Below are 23,589 nucleotides of genomic sequence, written 5' to 3'. Positions count from 1 at the left end.
AATAAAATGTATATAATTAACTGGCCGAAGGTTCATTCTTGATAATTGTAAGTTTAAAGTCAACTACCACGTTGTTTAAATACAATTACGTAGAAAACTAAAGAGGTTAGAGCTTATTTTGTGGTAAATATCACAAAAAGGATGAATGCACATGCGCCAGATTAAAAATCCTCACCCATGTCCGAGGATATATTGTATATAATTAGAACACTTTCGGAATTAGAAATCTGTGATCCACGAACACAGGATTTTAAATCCTGACATGCTTTATTAGCACCACCTTAAGCCTGTAGTGGATTTAGTTTCCCTTAATTTTTTAAAAGCAACTTAAACTGCTACTATAACTATAATTTTTTGTTAATCCACTTGACTAGTATTTTCATACATCTAATTTTCTTAAGGCCGATTTATACGTATCCTGTAACTGGTGTCAGTTTCACTCACATACAATACTAATCATTTGTAAGCAAACGGCTGGAATGATGCTACTCGCATGAGTCTTTAAATTCAACATTCTTCTTTATCTGAACTTTTTGTAGAGCTGAACTGCGCATTTAATTGTTTTTAAATGGGTCACACCTAAGATTCGAGAGTTTTTTGCTCTATATATGAGCTTAGAAGCTTCCCTTTCGATGAATGCTCCTCTAGTTTTATTAAAAAACCGAAATACTAGATTTTTAGTGCTCAAATGTGCTATTGGCATCAACGTGTTCATACGTTGCTTCAGCTTTAGTGTGTTACAGAATGTCAATATACCAATGAGACTTGCGCCAGTTACTACATGCGTGTAAATCGACCTTAATGTCAAATGTCATTCATGAAGTTGAAGTTGTCAATATTTGTTAATACCGTAAATTGTTGTAAATAGTTTTACAATGGTTTATTAATATAAGTATAGTTTTGAATTAAACTATAATAATTATTGATTAATATTATAAGTTTGTTTAGTTATGCTTCAAATAAAGTCAACAGTGTGTGTAGGTGAGACCTAAATAATCTACTAAATAGAGTTTTAATTTACGAGTCATGAATATTGTTAAAATATCATCACAGTATTTGCTGAATTAACAAATTTGTATCATAAAATTTATACCGTATAAAAAATAATAGAAATAATTCTTCAATCAGTCATTTGATTGATTAGTGAGTGCATTCACCTTAAAGAGAGCTATAATTAGATCTATATCAATTTTCTGCAAATTCAAATTTCTAAATTTATTTATAGAGTAATTGCTGGTGTAATGGCAAATGGTACAAAAGAAAAATGGGATCCAGGTATTGTATAACTATTTTTAAATATTTTTATATTAATTGAATTTTAACATTATATTGTTAAACCTCTAAATCATTTTGAATTAAGAATTAAATCATAATTGTACCAGTTATGTAGAATATTTGTTTTGTTTCTAACTTATTCAAATAACTTTATAACCATAATTTATTATATAGAGGTGTGTTATCTACCTGTATTAAGAATATAAACTACAATAAAGTTTTTTTTTATTATTACTAATTTGCAGCACTCACTCGTTTATTAACATCCCTCCAACAAGCGACAAATTTACCTTCAACAGAAGAAGAACTGGGATTCCTGAGTAATTTGTTACAGTCAAAGGAACTACATGCTTTGGTGAATGTACATAATACAATAATCAGCAATGGTTCTAGTGATAGATTTTTTCCTTTGTTGTCAACATCTTTGGATATTCTTACTGAGATATTAGAGGAAATAGCCCAGAGACCATACATGTCCCCTGATTGCAAGGAACTATTTTATCTGTTACAAAAACCACATATTCAGGTATATATTATAGACTAAATGATTTAAATCAAAATATTCACTGAGTACAAAACATTTCAATTTATAGGGAGTTCTATATTCTCATGATTCTGTAGCTCAAAAAGACTATTATCCTCATTTACCAGAAATACCTCGAGAAGTTGAAGATGATGAAGAAACTATCAAAATTGTACAGTTGGTTAAAAGTAGTGAACCTTTGGTAAGCAATAGAATTGTTTTAAACAGATAAGATGCTTTTTTGCTTTTCGTTAAATATTAAAAACTGAAATTATATTTATGAAAGTTGAATTAGTTTCTAAATAGAAATAATTTATTAAAAATTCCTTTTATATACTTTTTTCCAGTTAGAAAATTTTATTTTCATGGGCAAAAAGACATGGTTAAATGTTTTATGTATTAACAAACAAGCCAAAAAATAAATCTAATATAAAATTATTAATTTTCTTCATGTGTTTAGGCAAACTGTCCATTTGGAAACTACTTCATTATTATCAAAAACAAAGCTCGAAAATATTGAATAATTATAAATAATTTTCAACAATTATACAACAACTTTAAGTTGGACTCGTAATTTATTACATATCATCTGAAAAAAAGTGGAGTACTTTCTAGTTACAATTGATAAATTTCACAAATTACTACTATTTTTTAAATAATGTTTATGATAGTTTTTTCACATTATATGCAATGAATCATTCTCAACTAAAAGTTGTTAAAATTTAGTTGAAATTATGCGATTAAATGGATATGAAAATTTTCTTTCTTTCTTGCAAAGGCCGGGGCACAAAGTGCTGAACCTGTTGTTGTAAGTATCACTGAGTAGCTATTTCTCCCCCTTCCTCTTAATGCACTTTATCTCAAGCACAATTTAATCCTAATACACTGATATTGAACTAAAGTTCTTATATATTGATCTTTCCATAAAATATGATGTGTGCAAAAAAACACGGGAAATGAAACTTTACTCCTCATATTATTTTGCAACAACAATCGACAAATGAATTGACATCAATCAGCATCAGTTGTCAATCGACCTCAAAGATAGACACAATTTGACCTCAATTGACATGAATTTACGCCAATAGGAAATCAATTGACAGTCAACAACAATGGACATCGATCGACATCAATCAAAATCAATTGACAGTCAACAACAATGGACATCGATCGACATCAATTGACAAACATAGATATGAATTGACATCTATCAGCTTCAGATGACAATCGATTTCAATGGACATTAATCGATATTAATTGACTAAAATATACATAATTTGAAATAAATTGTCATCAATCAACATCAATTGATAATCGATTTCAATAGACGACACAATAGACTTCTATTGATATAAATTGACGCCAACTGGTATCAATCGATGTTAATAGATATCAAAAGACATTAATTGACAATCGACATCAACCGACCAATGTCATAAAAATTCAGATTTATTTTAACTTGTTTTATACAAATAACTGTTAGTAATAATCATTAGATAACTTGAACAACTTTTAAATATTACTTTCATTTTCTTTTTCTATAATTTTTGGTGGCAACTAGTTTGTCACAGGAGCTTAGAATTTTCATATAAAATGAAGTTGTGATGGAGCCCTAGTTTCTAATTCTATTTTTTTATAAAAAGATGGATGTTTAGAAACGAAACATTTTCCAAATCAGTACTGGTTATACTGTTTGATTTAATATATTTTGAATCGCATATAAACAAAAAAATATTACAAAAGAAATCGTTCAGTGATAATCTGATCTATATTTCAACTCTACTTCTTATGCCATCTGCGTGTATGTATATAATTGTAAAAAAATGTAAATCTAATTGAATGTTCTGCTTTTCTGTCACTTTTCTTTAAAACTGTTGGGCCTCCTTTTTTTCGTTTTGATTACATACAAGTTTTTAATTTAGGGAGCTACTATTAAAACTGACGAGTCTACGGGAAAAATTGTGATAGCAAGAGTTATGCATGGTGGAGCAGCCGATAGATCAGGATTAATTCATCCGGGAGATGAAGTTGTTGAAGTTAATAATATTAGTGTTGAAGGGAAAACTCCAAATGATGTTTTGCAAATTTTGGTAAGCAAATGTATGATAAATGCATGGCCGGTTACAATTACATAAATTTGGTCATTTCCAATTAAAGTTCCTGGTCTTCAGATAAACTGTAAACTTCTTTACGAATAATATTATTCTTTATCCAAGCCTTATATTCAATTAAGATATTAAATTGTAAATTTTTAAGGCTTAGACAAAATCTATGTCCAATTTTGAAGGTTGATAGTTTAGCATAACTTAAATCCTCAAATTTCTGTTACCACCATATAAATATTTAGCCAAAGCCATATTGTAAAAAGTTTTGAGCGCTATAATTAAAAACCTATGCGTTATACAAAAAAAGTTTCAAATGAAAAAGATGGCAAAAAATTATTATCTATAAAAATGGTCTCCGCTATTTTTGTCTTAGGAGGCGCGGTTTGCGAGGTATTCGATAAAACGTGTTTTTCAAGATGGCAGCTGACGCGGGCGCCGCCCATGACTCCTACTTGGATTTACATTCAGGAGACACCCCTAAACATTCCAAAAAAAAATCCGTTTTTTAGAACTTTTTTGCTCTGGCGCTTGGCTTATACTGTTTAGATTTTTTTCTAAAACCAGTTGTTAGTTTTGCTTTCTTGGATATATACAGGACACTACATAAATAAATACAATTTCAGAATAATTCAACTGATTATTTATATATAATTCCTTATTAGAAAGGATTAGTATGGTTCTAACAAATTCAAGTATCTCAATTAATTTGAAGGTTATAATATTTCAATTAGAAGTTCCCAATAACCTCAAAGTTATCATATAAATATATATTTCATTAATTCCCTTATATATTTTGTGTTCCTATTAGTTCCATGGTTTAAGTGCTTTTAGTTTTTTAAACTTGTAGACTAATATGTTTTTTATAAACTCCAGTTATAATTGCAATCTAACCAAAGTAGGATATTAAATAATTCAATTGATTTCAATAGACATGCAGGAGTATCTTGCAGTGAAGATACCCCTTTAAGATATATATTAATGTACTATATCTAAGGACTCTAACTTTCTAATACAACAGAAATTACAATTAATTTACCAAATCATCAGATTTAAAGCGTTTTAGTCTTTAGTTTCTTTACTGAAGGTACTTGAAGGTCCTTCTCTATAGATGCTGATGTAACATACCACGGGGCATTTACTGTAGCTCGTAACACTTTATTTTAAAACCGCTGCAGTATTTCTAAGTTGGAATTGCTTGGTCTAAGTATAACCTTGTACAACAGCAGTTTGGTTTCCAAAGTCAATTCAGCTTTACGGCCAATAATCCAATACATTTGTTTAAATTTAATACCAAGGCTACTATAATTCGTATGAGTTTTAAATTGGCCTATCACATCCTACCAATAGTCAAAAACAAAGTTTTAAAAGTGAAAAGTATAGCAACTTGATTTATGTATGTGTAAAAATGCATTATGCTCTTTGTATTTCTCATTTTATTTATAATTTTGAGAATCAATTTTATTGTTATTTATCAAAATATTTCCTATTTTCAATTATACAATTTGAAAACATTTTTCAATTTCCAGCAAAACTCAGAAGGTACAATTACTTTCAAATTAATACCTGCAGATTCAAAATCTGGAATTAGGGAAAGTAAAGTTCGAGTTCGAGCTCATTTTAACTACGACTCATCAACCGATCCATATATTCCTTGTAAAGAAGCAGGTTTGGATTTTGTTAAAGGTGATGTTTTGCATATTGTCTCTCAAGACGATGCCTACTGGTAAGTAATAAACAACATTCAAATTTTTCATAAAAAATCTTGGTAATTTTAAAAACATCTATTAAAAATTACATAATTATCTTTTAGGTAACTCTGATACATCTATTACCACAAAATTTTATCAAATTAATTATTAATAGTTTCTCAAACAAAAATTATTTGTAATGTATCTTGAAATAGTTTTGAAAATCCTTAAAGAATTTTTGTTCCCAATTTTAGGTGGCAAGCTAGAAAAGAAGGCGACAGAAATATGAGAGCCGGTCTTATACCCAGTAGAGCTCTTCAGGAACGTCGAATAATCCACGACCGTACTCAAGCTGTTAAAAATGGCGAAGATGGTTAGTAACGAGAACCTTGAAAACTTGTGTTTGTTGCTTTTACTGTTCTCTTCGCTTATTAATGCTTGTAAAAAAATTATTTCAATCATTTGGGATATTAATGACTTGATAAAGAGACATCAATATGGAACAACCAATAGTAACCTTCAATGATGTGCGAAAATGAACAATCAACAAAAATGGCTTGAATGGTTCTTTCAATTAACGAACAAATACCATTAACACCTCTATCCAAACAAAAACGTTTCCTGGTGAATGGTACTGGTATCTAAAATTACTAACCTTAAAGCGAATTTACTCTATCCAAGGGAATTATTTTTGTTTAAATGGAGTTTTTTTATAATTAGGTTCCTGTTAACGAATCTGTCTTAGGGATCAACTAAAGGGGGTGTAACTATGATTTTAAATTAGATTACAGTAAAGCATCATTCGTTTAAAATATGTGGATTCGTTCATATTTCTTCCAAAATCAATGGATAAATTAAATGAAACGTTAGAATGCAAACAATCCTCCGAAGTGCGGAAAATGTTTCTCAATGACCTAACCTAAACAAAAAGGGGTTATTCCATACATTTATGTAGATTACTTTGAAAAATTAGAAATTCAGCTGCTTAAAATAGACAAACTTTACAATTCTCTCGCCAATGAGCATATTTCTATGAAAATTATTACCTTAGAGCATCTGCAGTGTGGACTACATGTAATTTTAAGACCAAGGAATCCAATGATAAGTTGTTCGACATGACATTTGTAGAAAATAGAGTCCTACGAGGTTTTTGATCTTTTAAATGAATTTATTATAAATAAAATGAAATACACACAAAAATGACAAAGCTTCCGAAGTATTGCATGCAAATTTCAAATTGCTTTTATCTCATAGCACGTTTCATTCATATTTCCAGTTACATTCAAACTTGCATGAACTTGTCGTTTACCGTTAGGAATTTTGTGCACCCTTCTAATTACATACAAGACAAAATTATATTAGAGTGGTATAGTTTACATATATACAATTCTATATAGATTTTGAATACTATCACAATTTTGATAATACTCAAAACTAATCCCAGAAACAACAATATGTACCTATACTTATTGATAATCTTAAATTTCTTCGATTACTGTGAGTTCAGTTCAGTTTAATAAATAAAATTGTATATTAAAAACTGTTTAGTGCAAATATTTTCAATTATCCATTTCTAAACGGTAATCGGTGGTGCTAGAGCCTTCCATGCATGCTACATCATTCATAAACATTACTAACCATTCTCATTTTTGGTAGCCGTAGGGCTTTGCTCTGTTTCAGCTTTGCCTGTACTAACCTGCAGTCAGTTTCCGAAATCCCCTCGTTGTACATCTAAACCTAAAACTAAAAAGATTATATATGATATAGCTGAAAACGACGATTTCGATCGAGAAGAGATTGCTACATACGAAGAAGTAGCTAAATTGTATCCCAGACCTGGGATGTACAGACCTATAGTACTTATCGGAGCTCCGGGTATAGGAAGAAATGAATTGAAAAGACGACTCATTGATACAAATGTTAACAAATACAGAACGCCGACGCCTTGTAAGTTACTTCGATTATTGTCAATAAATTAGTTAATAATGTAGAATAAACTAAAGTGTTGGTGAAGAAAAATATAATACTACCGTTTTGTCTGTCTTATATCTGTCTCTTAAAAGGGCAATAAGTTGACAAAAAGGTACCGCCAAAAATAAAGAAAGGTAACGCAAAATTTAAGTACCGGACCTAAACACCTACAAAAATAAGAAAAAACAGTACAATAGATTTAATCTTCTAAAATTATCCAACCCAAATTACACATCGGAAAATAATACTACAACACATCCATTTTAATCATCCCAACGAGTATTTCCTCATAAAATTGAACAAAGGGTCTATTTATATTCATCAATAAAGGGTTTATACTTATAATTTGGATCTGTAGATTCCTTACTGATTAAAATCTAAATTTTTTCGAAACGAAAAGATACCGCGAAATAAAAAAAGGTAGCGCAAAATTTAAAAACCTGTCACGAACACCGACAAAAATAAGTAAAAATAGTTCAATAGAGTGGAGTGATTGAAAAAATCTATATTATTGTTGATATTATTTAAGCCTCGTATCAAAATTCGAATTTTTAACTAATTTTTTTACCAGTTACCACAAGAACGATGAGACCCGGCGAGGAAGACGGTAAGGAGTATTTCTTCGTATCCAGAGAAATAATGGAAAAAGATATCGAAGAAGGTAAATTCATCGAATTCGGTGAATATAAAGGTAACCTTTACGGCACTTCGACGGAAAGCGTCAAAGCAATTATTAACGCTGGAAAAGTGTGTATATTAAATCCTCATTACCAAGCACTGAAAATGTTGAGAACACCTCAATTGAAACCGTACATAATTTATATAAAACCACCGAACTTGGAAACTCTGAAAGAAACGAGGAGTGCTTTTCGTGCTAGATCAACATTTGATATTAATAATTCGAGAGGTTTTACGGTGAGTTTATTTTGCTTATTTGTGAGAAATATACAGGGTCAACACAATGACTTCTTCAGAAGTAATCGGCGCATGAGTACCGAAAACTATTTCACCTCAATTTTTTCATTCGATCCTCTTCAAAATACAATACTGATGATGTATAAATATATCAAAATAAATGATTCCTATTATTCATCTCTGAAATAATTTCGAAAATATATTCTTCAAAGGAGAAAACAACAACTTACCTGGCTAATACCTCAACGAATATTCAATTACATCTCCTCTGAAGAGCGTGATGTCAATCGATCTTTTTGTCCCTCCCCAAATGCTCGCAGTTGTAAAGAGGGGTTTGTAACCACTGACTAGTTTCGACGTTATTACGTCTCAACAGAGTGGTTCAACAACCCTCGTTCGGGCTTGAGATTATATATATATATATATATATATATATATATATATATATATATATATATATATATATATATATATATATATAAATGTGTGTGTTAAAATATGTAGTACTATGAAAATTTTAATGCGTTTCAGGATGATGAATTTAATGATATAATAAAATCAGCCGCAAGAATAGAATTTTTATACGATCATTTTTTCGATGAAACCATCGTTAACGCCGATTTAGCCGTTGCGTTTAGTCAACTAGTAAGTGCAGCAAATCGGTTAGAATCCGAACCATTATGGGTACCGGCTTCGTGGGTTCAATGATTTGTTATAATTATATTGTTATGTTACTGTTAACTCATTTAAAACGATTTTTTATTTCTAGATTGTAGATTTAATAAGAATGTTATGAGATTTTTAAAGGGATTTATACGCTCAACAGTTGCAGTACACTTCATTACATACATTTTGTTACAGTAAGATACAAATGAGAGTTCCCTGACATTTTTTCGCATACCCCCACTCTTCTCCAGCCACCCACTACAACTCACCTATACCCTCTACCACACTCTCACTGATTTTGATCTAATGGAATTCAAAGATTTCAATTTTTCGTTTTACCACTTAAGCTTCGATAATAGATTGCAATGGATACAGATTTTCTTCTGTATGTGGGTATAAATCCCCATGTTTTTACTTTCCATTAGTATATAAATTATGAAAATTGTTTCAAACGGTTTCTACATCAAAATATTTGAAGATTTTATTTTCTTCGGCTGTCTGATAGCAACCTTAGACTCCGGTTAGCTTACAGTGAAGACAGTCTAAAGCCTAACTTTATATTTACTTATCCATGCAGATCAGAAAATAGGGGAAAAGAAAGACCTTCTTCTTCTAATCGTACGTTAGGACTGCAGTTGGGATGATGAAGATCAGCTCTCATACCATCTTGTAGGTGGTCGGGATGTATTCGGACATCTGATATTCTGTCCACGTGGTTTCTCCATTACGTTCGCCAATGATAATTGTTAGTGAGGATAAGAAAGGGAAAGAAAAATTAGTTTTATATAAAAACGATTTAAATTTATTGTGCAAAGTTGGATCCATTTGTTGTGTGAAGTTGACCCCTGATGCCAGTTCCTTAAACGATTAAAAAATTAAACAGGTTTGTTCCTGATACGATATAGTGCAGAGAACATTGGTTGATTGTTGTATTTGAGGTTTTTTACGTGTAGTATTAACAATAATGGAAAATGATTTAGGACTTTCAGATTTCACTTATTGCACTGCACTGGCTGAACTGACTCTTAGACCCAGTGCAAGCCATACAGTAAACTGGGTGAACTAGTTTTCTTGTACTGCTACTAAGAACAGCGGCACTAGCGCTGGTTCTGCTACAAAGAATGCTTTAGTGTACACTTACTGAACTAGTTCTACTAGTGCAGATCCCAAGAACAAACCTCACGTCTAAGTTCATTTTTATAGCATCAGAAGGCCAACTTCATACAATAAAAGATTGCACCTTTGAATCAATAAATTCAAATATAATTGCTCTTTAAAAATATTTCTTTTCTCTCTCACTCTCTCTAACGATTACCATTATGACATTAAAAAAAAAGAATCGGGGAGATATTTTGGTTGACCTGTGATCCCTTAAGTTGTATAAAAGGTTGCCTATAAGTAGGATCTAAAGTTATCGACGAAATTTGTTTCCAAGTTGCCTATACAACGGAAACATTGTTAATAATTTTGTTATATTTCGAAATTTGTTTTATTTTCTTTAATTTTCTACTCCTAAGAACTTTTTTATAATTTTCGTGATGATTTATCTGGATTTTAGGTCTTTATTTAAAAAAATTATTTTAAAGTAACAAGTAAAAATTGACGTTTCGACCTTCTATGGTCTTTATAAAAATATGACTTGACAAGACGAAGTGAGTCAATTTTTACTTGTTACTTTAAAATGATTTTTTTAAAAAGAGACCTAAAATCAAGATAAATCATCACGAAAATCCATTTAATTTGACTATATAGGCAGTTATTAGCTTCTTTTTTGATTCTACAAAGAAAAAATAATTTATAACTTCCAGATTTTGATGTAGACGGGTTTGAAATAATTTTTTAATAAATAATTGTTAACATTTAAAATATTCTAAATGATTTTATAGTACGATTGACTAGTTATTTTGGAAGTTGTAGAAGAATCCATTTAATTTGCGGACCAATGTAGTATAAAAATAGTATAGGTTTGAATATTTTAGCGTGATAAGCTAGAATATACAAACGCTGTTGTTGTCGATTTTTTAACACGTCTAGAGTGTCTTATTAATATTGCTTCTCAGAGTATTCGTTAGAGACTTCTCCACTGTCGAATTTGACAGATATATTAAGACCTATGATAATAAAAGTGCCATTTTCTATATGACAAACTGCGTTTCTTCATCCAAAACATTTTTGAAAAAATTGTGCCTCATTGATCATATTCCAGAGTTTTAATTTGATAAATAAGTAAATAAATAATTAAAAACAAGATATATCACGATGAAGTAGGCCGACATGTTTTTTAGAAAGTATTTTTATGAAAATTTGTATACTGAAGTTTTCAGAAAAATTAATTTAATATAAATCTATTTTTCACTTATCTTTTTAAATGTTGAAATGATGATTTTATTTAAAAGGGAGTCCTAAAATCATAAGGCAGATTGCGACATGCTATTCGAAAGATTGAGAAATTCTTTCAACCCCCCTTCAACATAATTACAGTGATGAGACAGCTGCAAAAGTATTTGTGAATGAAAGATTTTTTATAAAAAGAGACCCAAAGTCAAGTTTAACCACGAAAAAAAAATATAGTTCTCTGAGTTGTTGTTATACTGTTACTTTAATTGTTTTAAAAATTTTAATAAACTCAAAATATCTTGACTGAAAACACGTAAATATTTGGAAATATTTAAAAAAAAAACTGATTAGGAACGAGTTTTAGTTTTTTCAAAATTTTACAAAAACTTGATTTAGACAAGCAAAAATTGTAAGCAAGAAGCCAAAAAATAGAATCGTCATTTGAATTCTAGACATATGATACTTCAAATAAAGTTATGATATTGGAAAAATGTTTTACAGGGTTTTCAAAGAAACAGATTCATTTCCACTGGAAAAGAATTGGAAATATTTTAACTGTAACGAGGTCTTTGGAAAACTCCCTTATACAAATTTTTGAAAAAATATTACCTATAGTTACAGCTAATTGTGATTTACCCTATACAAAATTATTAATAAATAGTTGTAGAATTTTTGTCAAAATTTTTGATTCAATTTTCATAAACTCGAAAAAAATTACATTATAAATATTTAAATTATCTTTAAAAGCTTTTGTTAGGATTTTTAGTTCCTATTGTTGTGATTTAGAGTTACCTTTATTATTATCATCCCATTTATTTTGATTTTTTTATTTAAAGACAATATTTTTTACCATACAGGATGTACAAAAATCGAAGTTTCAAATAATGACATGCAATTAAATCTCTGAATCCTACAACTAAAATTTTTGTTAAGCTAATACATTTTTATACATCCTGTATAGATAAAATATTAGATTTTAGAGAATATGTTATTTTTTTTCTATGTAAACGATAATAAACAATCGAAGTATTTTTTTTATTTTGTTTTAATCCCAATCAAATTTTTAGTAGAAATTATGTTTTAAAAAAATTATATTTCAATATATGCAGAAGAACTTTTGTCAATAGGGTGTTGAGCTAAACATGGGTCAAATAAAAGCAATAATAATTTAAAGTTTCTCCAATTTGGTATGAATTATTTTAAATAAACAAATTGAATGGTGAATATGTGCTTGGAATTATAGCAAACTAACAATGATACTTTCTGGCCCTTCGAACTGAATATAAATGAAAGAATGAAACTCTAGAACAAAGAAGATATCCAAATGGATCTCCCTAACTTAACATTAGCGTTTTACAAAAAAAATGTTTATAATAATATCGATTATAAACTATCATTCCATGACAGAAATCAGAAAATTGCGGCAGAACTTATTGCAAAAAAAATATTAATAGAAATTCAAGGAGATATTCCCAGGAATCTTAATTTCATTCTTTCAGTACTCCAAAAGGCAGGAAACAGATAATCGGACAAACACTAGTCCAATCCCTCCCAGTTAAATATTCAAAAAGAAATTGTTGCATGGTGAAGATCATTTTTTCATTTTCATCATTAATTGCCAAATTTTTTCTATTGGTACAATTAAAATTTCTGGAAAATGACTATTGAGAATTATATTTTATTTGAATACCAAATATTTCTTGAAAATCATGTACTACTTTTTGATTTCTTCTACAGCTTCGCTTTGGAAATTAGCACATAAGTATACGGTATATGCAGGATATCACAATTTTCGTGTTACAAACTACTAAAAGTAAAAATATATTGTGAAAAAAAAAACAATCTCTTTAGGTTAATGTGTTGACATGATTAGGTCTGACGGCTATTTCTGTGGCTTTTTTCTTTAATTACATCCTTAATTTTAGTACATTTAGATATTCACGTATAGTTTGGTTTGATATATACTACGGTGCAGATTTGGACTCATTGATCTTGATTTTCCATTTGTGCAGCCGCCAAACTTTCAATTGATCTAGGTGATTCTGTTGTGTGTTAAATGTCTCCACAGGATTTTCATGAGTTGCTAGGATGTCTGTGTCAACTGCAAATAGCGATGTTTCTGCTGTAATAAGCGAATCCCTTTGTTAGGATCTCAGCAACTTGAAATAATATAAAGGAAGATGCTTTTTAATTTTCTATAATAGCTTTGGTTGCAGACCTTGTCAGACCCTTTTTTTATCCCTTGACAAGTTTCCAATTTGCCCAGTTTTGAAAAACGGAAAAATTGAAGATATTCTTCAATCCCAATATTTTTACAACATCTACAACAATTTATTTTCAGTGAGATTTCACATATTTTTAAGAATTTACTATTATAAATCTATTAGTCCTTGACTCGTTCAAATTATCAGAACATTACATGTCTGTTTTAATACCACCTAATATATTATGCAGAATTAAAATTGCGACGTTTCCAGGATATCCAGAATATCGATGACCAAAATTCCGGGTCAAATCGTGTTCTAAGTGCTATATATGTATCTAGGAAAATTTTAATCCATGTTTCATCATCTAATTACAAAAACTTATTTTGTTAGGTTAAGATTATGCGAAACTCATATGACAATAAATCTGAAAACATATTTGGTAGGTTCATTATTTTATAGACATTTAAACAATTTTTAATCGTAATATCCTGCAAACAATTTAATAGAGTTTATAAAAAAATTCAGTCTGTTTTAATATAACGAGCTTATTACGAATAGTTTTTCGTTTTTTATATATGAGATTAAACATATTTTACCAATTTAAACTAGAATATTATCGGCATATGGTATATATCATACATGTACATTTTAGTAAAAAAGTCAAGATATGTATATCTTTCTAACTTTTGACTTTCTTTCAATAGTACAATTCCAATTACTACTTTAATATTAATTCTGTTTACACGTACAACTGTCAATTAAGTGATTGACGTTATATTTCAAGTAAATAGGTAATGAGCTTAACCTCACTTTTGCGCATAATGTAGTTTAGTGTTGGTTTATGGCATCAAATGATGTCACATAGTACAATTTTGACTTGAGCGTCATCTCTCCCTCATTAAATCAACGTCAAAACTAAGCATCTTTAGGTTTTTAAATCGTGTATTTAACTTAAAAATGTAGAATGTTCATAGAAGTTTTTTAAATGATAATTTATATTTGCACACATTATGTTTATAGTTTAACCAACTATTAACAGGGTGTTTAGAGGTTGACGTTTTTAAATTTGACATTGCATTAATTCAAGATGGTGCTCTAGTCGAAATTATATCACGTGACTACATTTTGACGCTTTAATTCAGCATCGCGCATAAACATGAAACTGGAACTTAAGATATTAAAACGAAATTTTATATTTTATATAGATTTGGGTCCCTCAAATTTTAAAACAAATGTGGTTGTTCATTCTGGGAAGGAAATAAACGTTTTCACCAAATTCATGCACTTTTTTTACTAAAATGTACTACTTTTTGACACCGAAATAGGCCAATAATATCCAAGTAAAGATGTTGCTGGGCTTTTTTTGCTTTTATGTGTCATTAAATGCAATAACAATTTGAAATTCTAATTTAAGTTGGTAATTAAAACAAGATCGTTAATTTAAGTGAATATAGTTTATGCCTTAATATTAGCACTTCCAGTGTAAGATATGCTACAGATTAAACATTTTGCAAAACCATCAGCTCCTTTTCTAGTTATTGAAAGAATTTGGAGATACAAAGAAGTTGTTTGTGAATTTTCCAATGGAAATAGATTAAATCTCGAATGAATTTCTATTAGACAATCACCGTGGAAACCATTGAATATACTGTAAAAATATTTTAACATTAACATTGTGAACAGGAATTGATGGGACTTTGCTGCCTTTGATAATTGTTACCAATCCTTTGAGTAATTAAAATACGTATGTATATATACTTATTAGGATAATATTATAGCCGAAATTGATTCTAAAAATTTATTTAAAAAATAGATATATTGGTATAGAAGATATATTAAAATTTTGGTCATTTATTTTGTGGAATAAGCAGATTGGTTCGTATTTGAACCAATGGATCTCATTTGGAACAGATTCATTCGAAAATTGAAAGTATTTTTTCCAATAAAAATGTAGTGTATAATGTTTTGAATTCATCTTCAACACGTAATTAAATAAATACAGAAATTTATAAAAGAAAATCTCTTCACAATAAATTTTTTTGGATATGTGAAAGAAAACCCAGTTAATTCAAATGAAATTGTTTTAGTAATGAAAAATGTGACCGAAATTTTATAATAACAATAACCTCGTAGTTTACAGCAAGAAAAGAATAATCAAAAATTATTTGCAGTTAATAATAATTCTACGGAGGATATATTACCATTACTGAATAAGAGATTAAAGCAGCTAATTAATTTATTCACTTAATTACTCCCTTAATTATTAATTTATTTACCCTTACGAGTGTAAGACCTGGGGTTGATTTCTTTTTTCATCGAGACTTTCTCAATCGATTTGTTGATTTCGTCCATCCATATCTTCCTTGGGTTTCCTCTGTTTCTCACCCTTACTGTTCTGAATTTTATTTATAAGACTTGATTAAATTGTGTAACGGATTTCTATTTATATTCCTACTAAAACATTTTTACAAGTGATGACCAAGATTGTCATGGATTTATTTCTACAAACTAATACACACGTTATTTAATTCTAGGATCTACTAAAGTCAAAAACATAAGTCAAATTCTTCTTTTTCTGTTGACCACAGAATTATAGTTAATAAGAGAATCATTACACTTAGTAAACAAATTGAAACTCATAACATTTATTAATTTTTTTTTGTAATCTTTGCCTCATTCATCACATATCCGAACCATTTTAGCTTCGGAAGAAAATCATTTCTGTTGTTTGTATCTTTTTTCTGTGTCTTGTAATTCTCTTTCCAATGGTACCTTGATTTACTATTTTTTAATGAACAGTTTAAGAAAAGAGAGGAACTGTATAACCTCCACTCAGTATTGCCAGAGCTAGTACAATTTTAGTACATTTTAGTGTATTTTATACGCTAGTACATTTTTCCTTTTTTCTAATACATTTTCCCTGCGTTCGCAAATATAAAGTTATTTTATATTTTCGTTTAATAAAATAAACTAGAAATTGTACTAGATTGTAACAATAATTAGAAAACAGAGCGAAGTTGATTTTGTATTTAGATCGGGAGATTTTTGTACTGCATTGCTAATTTTATCGGTAAACTTTATATAAATTTTTCATCCTTAAAATAATAATTGACACAGTCTATAACATTTTTGGAAAAAAAAATTTAATTTAAACTTATGTTTATACATCTTTCTATAATTTTATTAAATTTGTTTGAAGTTGGTACAATCTAGTACATTTTCTAGTTCAATTTTTACATTCAGTTTTTAAATTGTGGCAACACTGCCTCCAGTATAGCCAATCCAAAATATGACTAAAAGTAAATCATGTTATTATATCTATATTCTGTCTTTCGCTGAACTAATTTATATTTCAAGTTTCTTACTGGCTTATAAAACATATTTAATGGTTAGGTTAGTTTCATCGCTTCCATTCGAGATCAAATGATCAAATTTGTGTATCCCCAATTATCTTTTCTCGCTGTATAAATTTATTTACCACGCTTAACGATTAAGACTTTTACTATATGTACTGAATAAATTGTTATACAAAATAACGTGGAGTTTCGGTGATATGTTTGGGGTCACGGATTTTTATTTTATTTTGATTATACCTAAGTTAATAACAAACTATTTCAATTTTTTTCAACTCTAAACTTGTCACTGAACGATTTTAATCAAACACTGCCATGTCGATATTTAATATAAGCAGAAAATTCATCAACTCGTTCTTTGCTAATTATAAAAAAATACAGAACAAAGACAATTTATTTAAAGGTGCAAAGAACAATTAAAAAAGTTAACTGAAGATCCAGACGTGTTAGTTTCTATAACTGATGAAGCTGTATTTCCAATACCATCTTATATATTAAAAAAATTGATGATTTCCATTCCGAGTCCGTTCAGGCGTTCTACCCAACCGATTTGCTTGATTTTTTTTTTCAATGAAAGGTATTGATGCACAGATCAGCCATCAACCATCGGATTTCATCTAATTTTCACCATTCTCAAGTTATACTCAAATGCGATTTCCCCCAGTACATTACTTATGGGAGTTTTTCACATACACACGTTCTATCCTCAATATCTCAAGTTCTATTCAAGATAGAGACTTCGTTTTGATTTAAGAACACTCGCTGAAACACCCTCTTTCTTTTGAGTTACACTTAAATCGATTGAGTTTGAGAGGAGCTAGGCGCGGACATTCAATGTGGAGTTATGGATTTTTGTAAGTTTTTGGCAATTTTTCTACATTCAAAGATCTGTATCTCAGGTTCTAATATAGCTACAGAGTTCGTTCTTTTCTATTATAATGATTTCTGATACTTATTTTATAGATTCGATGCGAGCGAAGCCGCGGGGAAAAGCTAGTGCTGTTAATAATTTGATTAATATGTTCTTCGTCAATATTAAGTAGGGTTTTATTGAGTTGTCGTTGTTGTGACCCCTTGTACACCACTTTTGGCCAATCGACTAACTACAGATTGGAGTGATTAGTGTTTTTTTTCCTTGGTATTCAAGTCAATCGTTTCGGTAAACTATTTTGTCCAATTCTGAATCGTATTCCAGTGATCATTTTTGGATTAACAATAACGATTTATTCTTAAGTATAATCTGTTGATTTTAATATTTAAGTCCCTTTTGACATCAGTTTTTTTAATAATCTGACAGGACAAACGTTGCTGTTGTTGTTTTGTATTGAAAATTTTCTTTCAATCCACTTTAAACAACTTTGGCAAGTCTTGCTGAATACAGGTTAGGGATGGCGATTCTTTCCAAGAAAGATCGACTTTTAAATTCATTCGAATCGCAATTTGATGAATCGATTCATAAGAAAATCGATGTCACATATATGAATTCATTTTATGAGAAACAAGAAAAATACCATGATAAACAATCTCTGCGATCTCTTCTTAGTAAAATCAGGGATTTTATAGTTTTCTACTGGGATTCGAGTTCTGTTCATCACTTGCGATGTTGCTGGCAATGGAAACGAGGAACAGATGATACAACGATACTCATATATATCACGAAAACTAAACACAACCATCTCGCGAATTTGTGAATAATTAGCCCTTCAACTGGCAACACATAATATTGCGTTACGAGTACCTTCAGCTAATTGTTAATAATTTGGTGGTTTTTATCAAAAGTGAAAAAATCAAAAGTTGATTTTCAATCGATTTACTGAATCGATTTAGTACAACATATCGATTTAAATATATTCATCTCGATTTGTTATATATCCATCGTTGTTTGATTTGACACAAAAAAGTCAGTCAAGCAAGCAGCAGCTTCCCCTCCTCGTCAAGATATGTGATAGAATTTCCGTTGCAGCCCTTCAGGGGTATTTTCATTCCATAATGTCGAACTTTGTTTCCTTTTACAGGAATCTGATTGCAATTTTCGTCGGATAGAAACGCGGGCAGCTCGCGCTTGCTGAAATACAACATTTTTGAATGGGTTTATAATAACTTCCATTTCTTCATAATCTTTTTAACATTTTCTTCAAACTCTGTACCATCTTTTTTCTCAACCCAATCCTTTATCGTAAACGTCAATTCTTCGGCCCTTCTATTTTCATCTAATTGATATTTTCTATCATTGCCAATAAACATTTTCCATACACATTTTTTACTGTTTGATTCGATAATTTCATTAATATTATCGTCAGCGTTACAATCAAATCGTGACATTTTGAAATATCAAATATTTCAAACGTCAAAATGAAAATTAATCAAATATGTATCCATGGCAACGAGATAAACATCCCGTGGGATATGTTGTCTTCAATCATATGACTTAAAATCAATTGATTTCATTGGATTTTTACTTTTGAGGTTATGTTCTGAAATAACTAATATAAATCACAGTAAATAACGAGATTTTTAGATGTGGGTAGTTTTTGGAAATTATGTGATAGTTATAGCGGTTAATATTGGGGTTTACATTTGTTATAAAAACTGTTATTGAACGTTTACTGTTTTATATAATTAAATATAATATAAATCAGTTATATTCAAATAAGATACTGGATTTTATCGTGTATTGTAATAAGACACGTAATGGATTTTCTGCTTTTGTATGTACAGGTATTCCAGTATTTTCCATAAAATTTTTCAATATTATATGGTAATTTCGGTTTTATGAAATTTTTCTTATAGTGTGAATACCATTATAAAGAAAAAGGAGATCTGAAAACAGGTTTGATTGCTTTACGAATTGGAAGAATTTACATGACTTAGTGTTTACCACAATTCAAAATTACCGTCCAAAGATATCGATAAAATACGAGGTCTGGCTATTAAATAACGAGAGTGGTTACGAAAAATTATTCTACATTCGAATGCTTCCCTACAATATACTCCCTCCCCTCGCCACACACCTTTCCATACGTTTTTTCCATTGATCGAAGCAGTGCTGGAAGTCTTCTTTGGCGAGGTCCTGTCGTTTTTTGCTTTATCGCTTCCCATCGACCCAAATCGAGCTCCTGTCATAGCGCATCTTTTTATAACATCTCTAACCTTTCAAGGAAATCTGAGCAGACCCGTTGACGCAAGAGGTTTTGGCCAGGAGTCAGATTTTTGGGCGCCAGCTTCGCACAGACTTTTTTCATGTGTAATTCCTCGTGTACAGTTTTTCTAACCGATTCTTTATCGGCGTTTACAGCCTTGGAAATCATCCGGATGATCATTCGACTATCTGCACGCAAAATTTGGTTGATTCTGTTCACTGTTTCGGGAGTTGAAATAGTTAAAGGGCGACCTGGGCGCTGGTCATCTTCAGTGCTGTTTCGAGCATCACTAAAGTGCTTACATCATTCAAAAACACGCGCACGAGATAGGGATTGTCCCCATAGGCCTCTTGCAGCAATTTATAGCACTCAGTCGGAGTTTTTTTCAATTTAAGGAGTTATTTGAGATTGATACGTCACTTCTGTTTTTAGTCGCTACGAGAAAAAAATTTTGTTTCAAACACAAATATTATAATAGTGACGGAAACGTGTTTTGTGACGTAGATAGACAAGATATCTAGATACTAGTTTTTTAGGGCGCCATCTAAACGCGCAGTTTCGTTATTTAATACCCAGTCCTCGTATATTATTAAGCAAAATTCATTTATTTTATTATGGTGGAAAATCTTGAATACCTGTTTTTTTATGTAGATATACCTAATTTGTTTGTCTATTGATAGTGTTAAATAGTTTCATTGTGTATAAAACCAATAAAAAATGATAAAGTGTTTTTATGAAGAGTTTTATTTACCATTCAAAGAGTGAAACTATACTAGACGTTGAACAACCAAAGCCAAGACAGATTACAATCACCAACTAACAGTACAATAAATAGTTCGCGAAACTAAACATTTAGGTTTACAATTTGATCAGAAGTTAGATTATCGAATGTCAAAAAGAAAGTTTATTAGGAGTCATCCTAATTTAGAAAAAAATTAAATTGCAATATGAAGCTTTAATAATAATTCTCTGGTACTCGAGATAGATAGAACATTGTAGGATGCGCCGTTTTTTTCTCAGAATTCGAAGAAATATTTTAGCATACAATTACGATTTTGCGGTATTTTTTGAGACCAACGAGAACTTTGATCGCAAATTGTGGATGTGAATAAGTTGTATTCAAAACTCTACAATAAACATTTTTGTTACTATAGTGGTAATTAAATAAGTGTGGTAATTAAATAAATTGTAATCGACTTCAGGCCTGATATACAACTGAAGAGAGAATCTTTCGTTAAACAAATGCGCACGAAGTGCAGTGTTGCCTATTTTCTAGTTATAACTTAATTCTCTGAACTCAGAGCTAAACTTCCTATACCTAACCTCAAATCTTTTTGGGAGGGTTCTTCTTATATGAAATAACAAGATTCATATAATTTTGTTTATTAGTTTTGGATGTTGATTACCGATGGTTGTTAAAAATAACGGTAATTATCTAGATTAGGTCACACCCCTCCGATTTCGTTAGTATTTTAGTATGTTATAGAGAAAATTATGCTAAAAAATTTGATATATATGTAGGGCGTGGAAATCATTCCTTCACATAGTTTTTCAACTTTGAAGTTCTTGAAAAAGAATAATAATTTATACATCATAGTTTAGCTTCGCATGTCTTTATTACCTAATGATGATGTATCACAAAATGTATCATAAAATTTGCAGAGAATTTAGTCTAGTTTGTTTAGATCAGAGATGGGGAAACTTTTTTCTTCGCGTGCCAATTTTTGCTAACGAAATATATGGCGGGCAAAGTTGAGGCATTACATTATTTAGTAAAATCAAGATAAGGCTATAATTTTTCTCAAATACTAATTTATTGTGCAATATTAAATAATAACATTTAATAAGCTGCGAAGTAGAAGGTTGAGGAGCGCTGGTCTTTGTGGGAACCTGTGATATGTGGAACTGTTTTTGTTTCTGCCTGACTTCATCATAATCCGGCTCATCAGCAGCTCATCTGAAAGCCTATTACGAAGAAAATTTTTTCATTATTGAAAACGTTTGTTCGCACAAATAGCTTGTACCAAACATAGCCATTATTTTCTGGGCGCGGGAAACTATATTTGGGTATTGTGTCCTAGATAAAATTCCAATTTGCTGGTGTTGCCACAAATGGGTAATGCGTTCGACGATAGTCGGACATACGGGTTTTATGCCCGACGTGTAATGCCCGATTTTTGTTTGCTGGTCGCGGGCCGGATTTCAACGCTTTGCGGGCCGGAGATGGCCCGCGGGCCGTAGTTTCCCCATCCCTGGTTTAGATAATACTATCGTTAGTAAATCTATCAACATTTGTTTTTTTATTCGTGTTTGACCATGAAAAAGATAAAATTTTATGAATTTTTGTGTATTGCTGTTTATTGATTGATATTCTATAAATATTCTTAGTTAAAATTAGTGGTTTTGTTAGGTTAAGTTAGGTTAGACATGCGCAGCAAAACTATGATGTATAAATTATTTATCTTTTTCTGGAACTTCAAAGATTAAAAACTATGTAAAGGGATGATTTCCGCGCCCTACATGTAAACATCAAATTTTTCAGTAGAATTTTCTCTATAACATACTAAATTTTTAAGTAAATCGGAGGGATGTAACCTAATCTAGATAATTACCAAAATAACTGCTGCTATTCCACAATTAAATACAATTCAATAAATGCATCACTTCATCAAATATAGTTCAAAGATATTATCGAACTTATAATGGTTTGAAACAAGGTTTCTTATAATTTCCTTAGCCGAGAAAACAATGCAAATCGTTTTATTTGTATGAGTAAATATAATTTTTTAGATAAACTTCCAAAAAACGCCAAGAGGAATTGGAAGGTAAAAATGATAGGAAACGGTCACAATTGAATAAGGACTAAGAAAAGGCCTATTCGTGCCACGAAAAAGGAAAGAAAAATAGAAATACGATAGAAAACGCACCGGACCTAACCTAACCGAACCTAATTTAACCTAACCTAATCTAACCTAACCTACCTAACCTAACCTAATCTAACCTAACTTATTCCAACCTAACCTAACTTTTATTCCACAAAAATTTAGTCACTTTCCTCATCCTCTTTCATTGGATGTCGATCATTCTTTCCAGGATACAAAAATTTTATATCTACAATGATTGCATCGAATGGATCCATATCTTTTTGTCGGACTCGCCGTCTCCAGAGAAGTTCACAAAGATGCAGATCCAAGTTATTTCTGATTCCGCCCCTCGATATTCTTCTTCTCATATGCCTCCAGCTGGATTCAATATTTTGGGTGTAGGTCGCGAGAATTTCAAAAGTATCGACGTCACCTGTAAAATTTCATTGGCGTTTTTCGGAAGTTCAGCCAAATAACTTCAACTTCTCCGCAATTAATTAATAAGTTATTTTTTCTTGACTAATAATTCTTGTCAAATCGCTTCA

The 23,589-nt window shown here is 30.4% G+C and overlaps 1 protein-coding gene and 1 long non-coding RNA gene across 6 annotated transcripts; one reads left to right on the top strand and one right to left on the bottom strand.

The window, feature by feature from the left end:
• Nucleotides 1-801: 801 nt before the first annotated feature.
• On the top strand, nucleotides 802-10,067 carry LOC130445006 (MAGUK p55 subfamily member 7). 4 transcript variants are annotated; one of them, XM_056780451.1, is made up of 10 exons: nucleotides 802-977; nucleotides 1,226-1,275; nucleotides 1,521-1,801; nucleotides 1,869-2,000; nucleotides 3,721-3,888; nucleotides 5,430-5,626; nucleotides 5,846-5,964; nucleotides 7,248-7,538; nucleotides 8,134-8,477; nucleotides 9,009-10,067. In XM_056780451.1, the coding sequence occupies exons 2-10, from the start codon at nucleotides 1,242-1,244 to the stop codon at nucleotides 9,183-9,185; spliced, it is 1,743 nt and encodes a 580-aa protein (XP_056636429.1). In that variant the 5' UTR covers nucleotides 802-977; nucleotides 1,226-1,241; the 3' UTR covers nucleotides 9,186-10,067. The 4 variants fall into 4 exon arrangements, with proteins under 4 accessions (XP_056636429.1, XP_056636431.1, XP_056636430.1 ...); XM_056780453.1 differs by having other exon boundaries at nucleotides 806-981; nucleotides 7,359-7,538; XM_056780452.1 differs by having other exon boundaries at nucleotides 812-981; nucleotides 7,272-7,538.
• A 1,656-nt stretch (nucleotides 10,068-11,723) lies between these two features.
• On the bottom strand, nucleotides 11,724-16,730 carry LOC130445644 (uncharacterized). Of its 2 annotated transcripts, none has more exons than XR_008910073.1 (3): nucleotides 15,964-16,730; nucleotides 13,919-15,335; nucleotides 11,724-13,801 (listed from the first exon to the last, which is right to left on the bottom strand). It is a non-coding gene; the product is annotated as an uncharacterized LOC130445644 (long non-coding RNA). The 2 variants fall into 2 exon arrangements; XR_008910074.1 differs by having other exon boundaries at nucleotides 13,919-14,111.
• Nucleotides 16,731-23,589: the final 6,859 nt, after the last annotated feature.

The sequence above is a fragment of the Diorhabda sublineata genome, chromosome 6 (assembly GCF_026230105.1).
Source record: "Diorhabda sublineata isolate icDioSubl1.1 chromosome 6, icDioSubl1.1, whole genome shotgun sequence".
Lineage (NCBI taxonomy): Eukaryota > Metazoa > Arthropoda > Insecta > Coleoptera > Chrysomelidae > Diorhabda > Diorhabda sublineata.
This window is presented reverse-complemented; position numbering and strand designations above follow the sequence as displayed.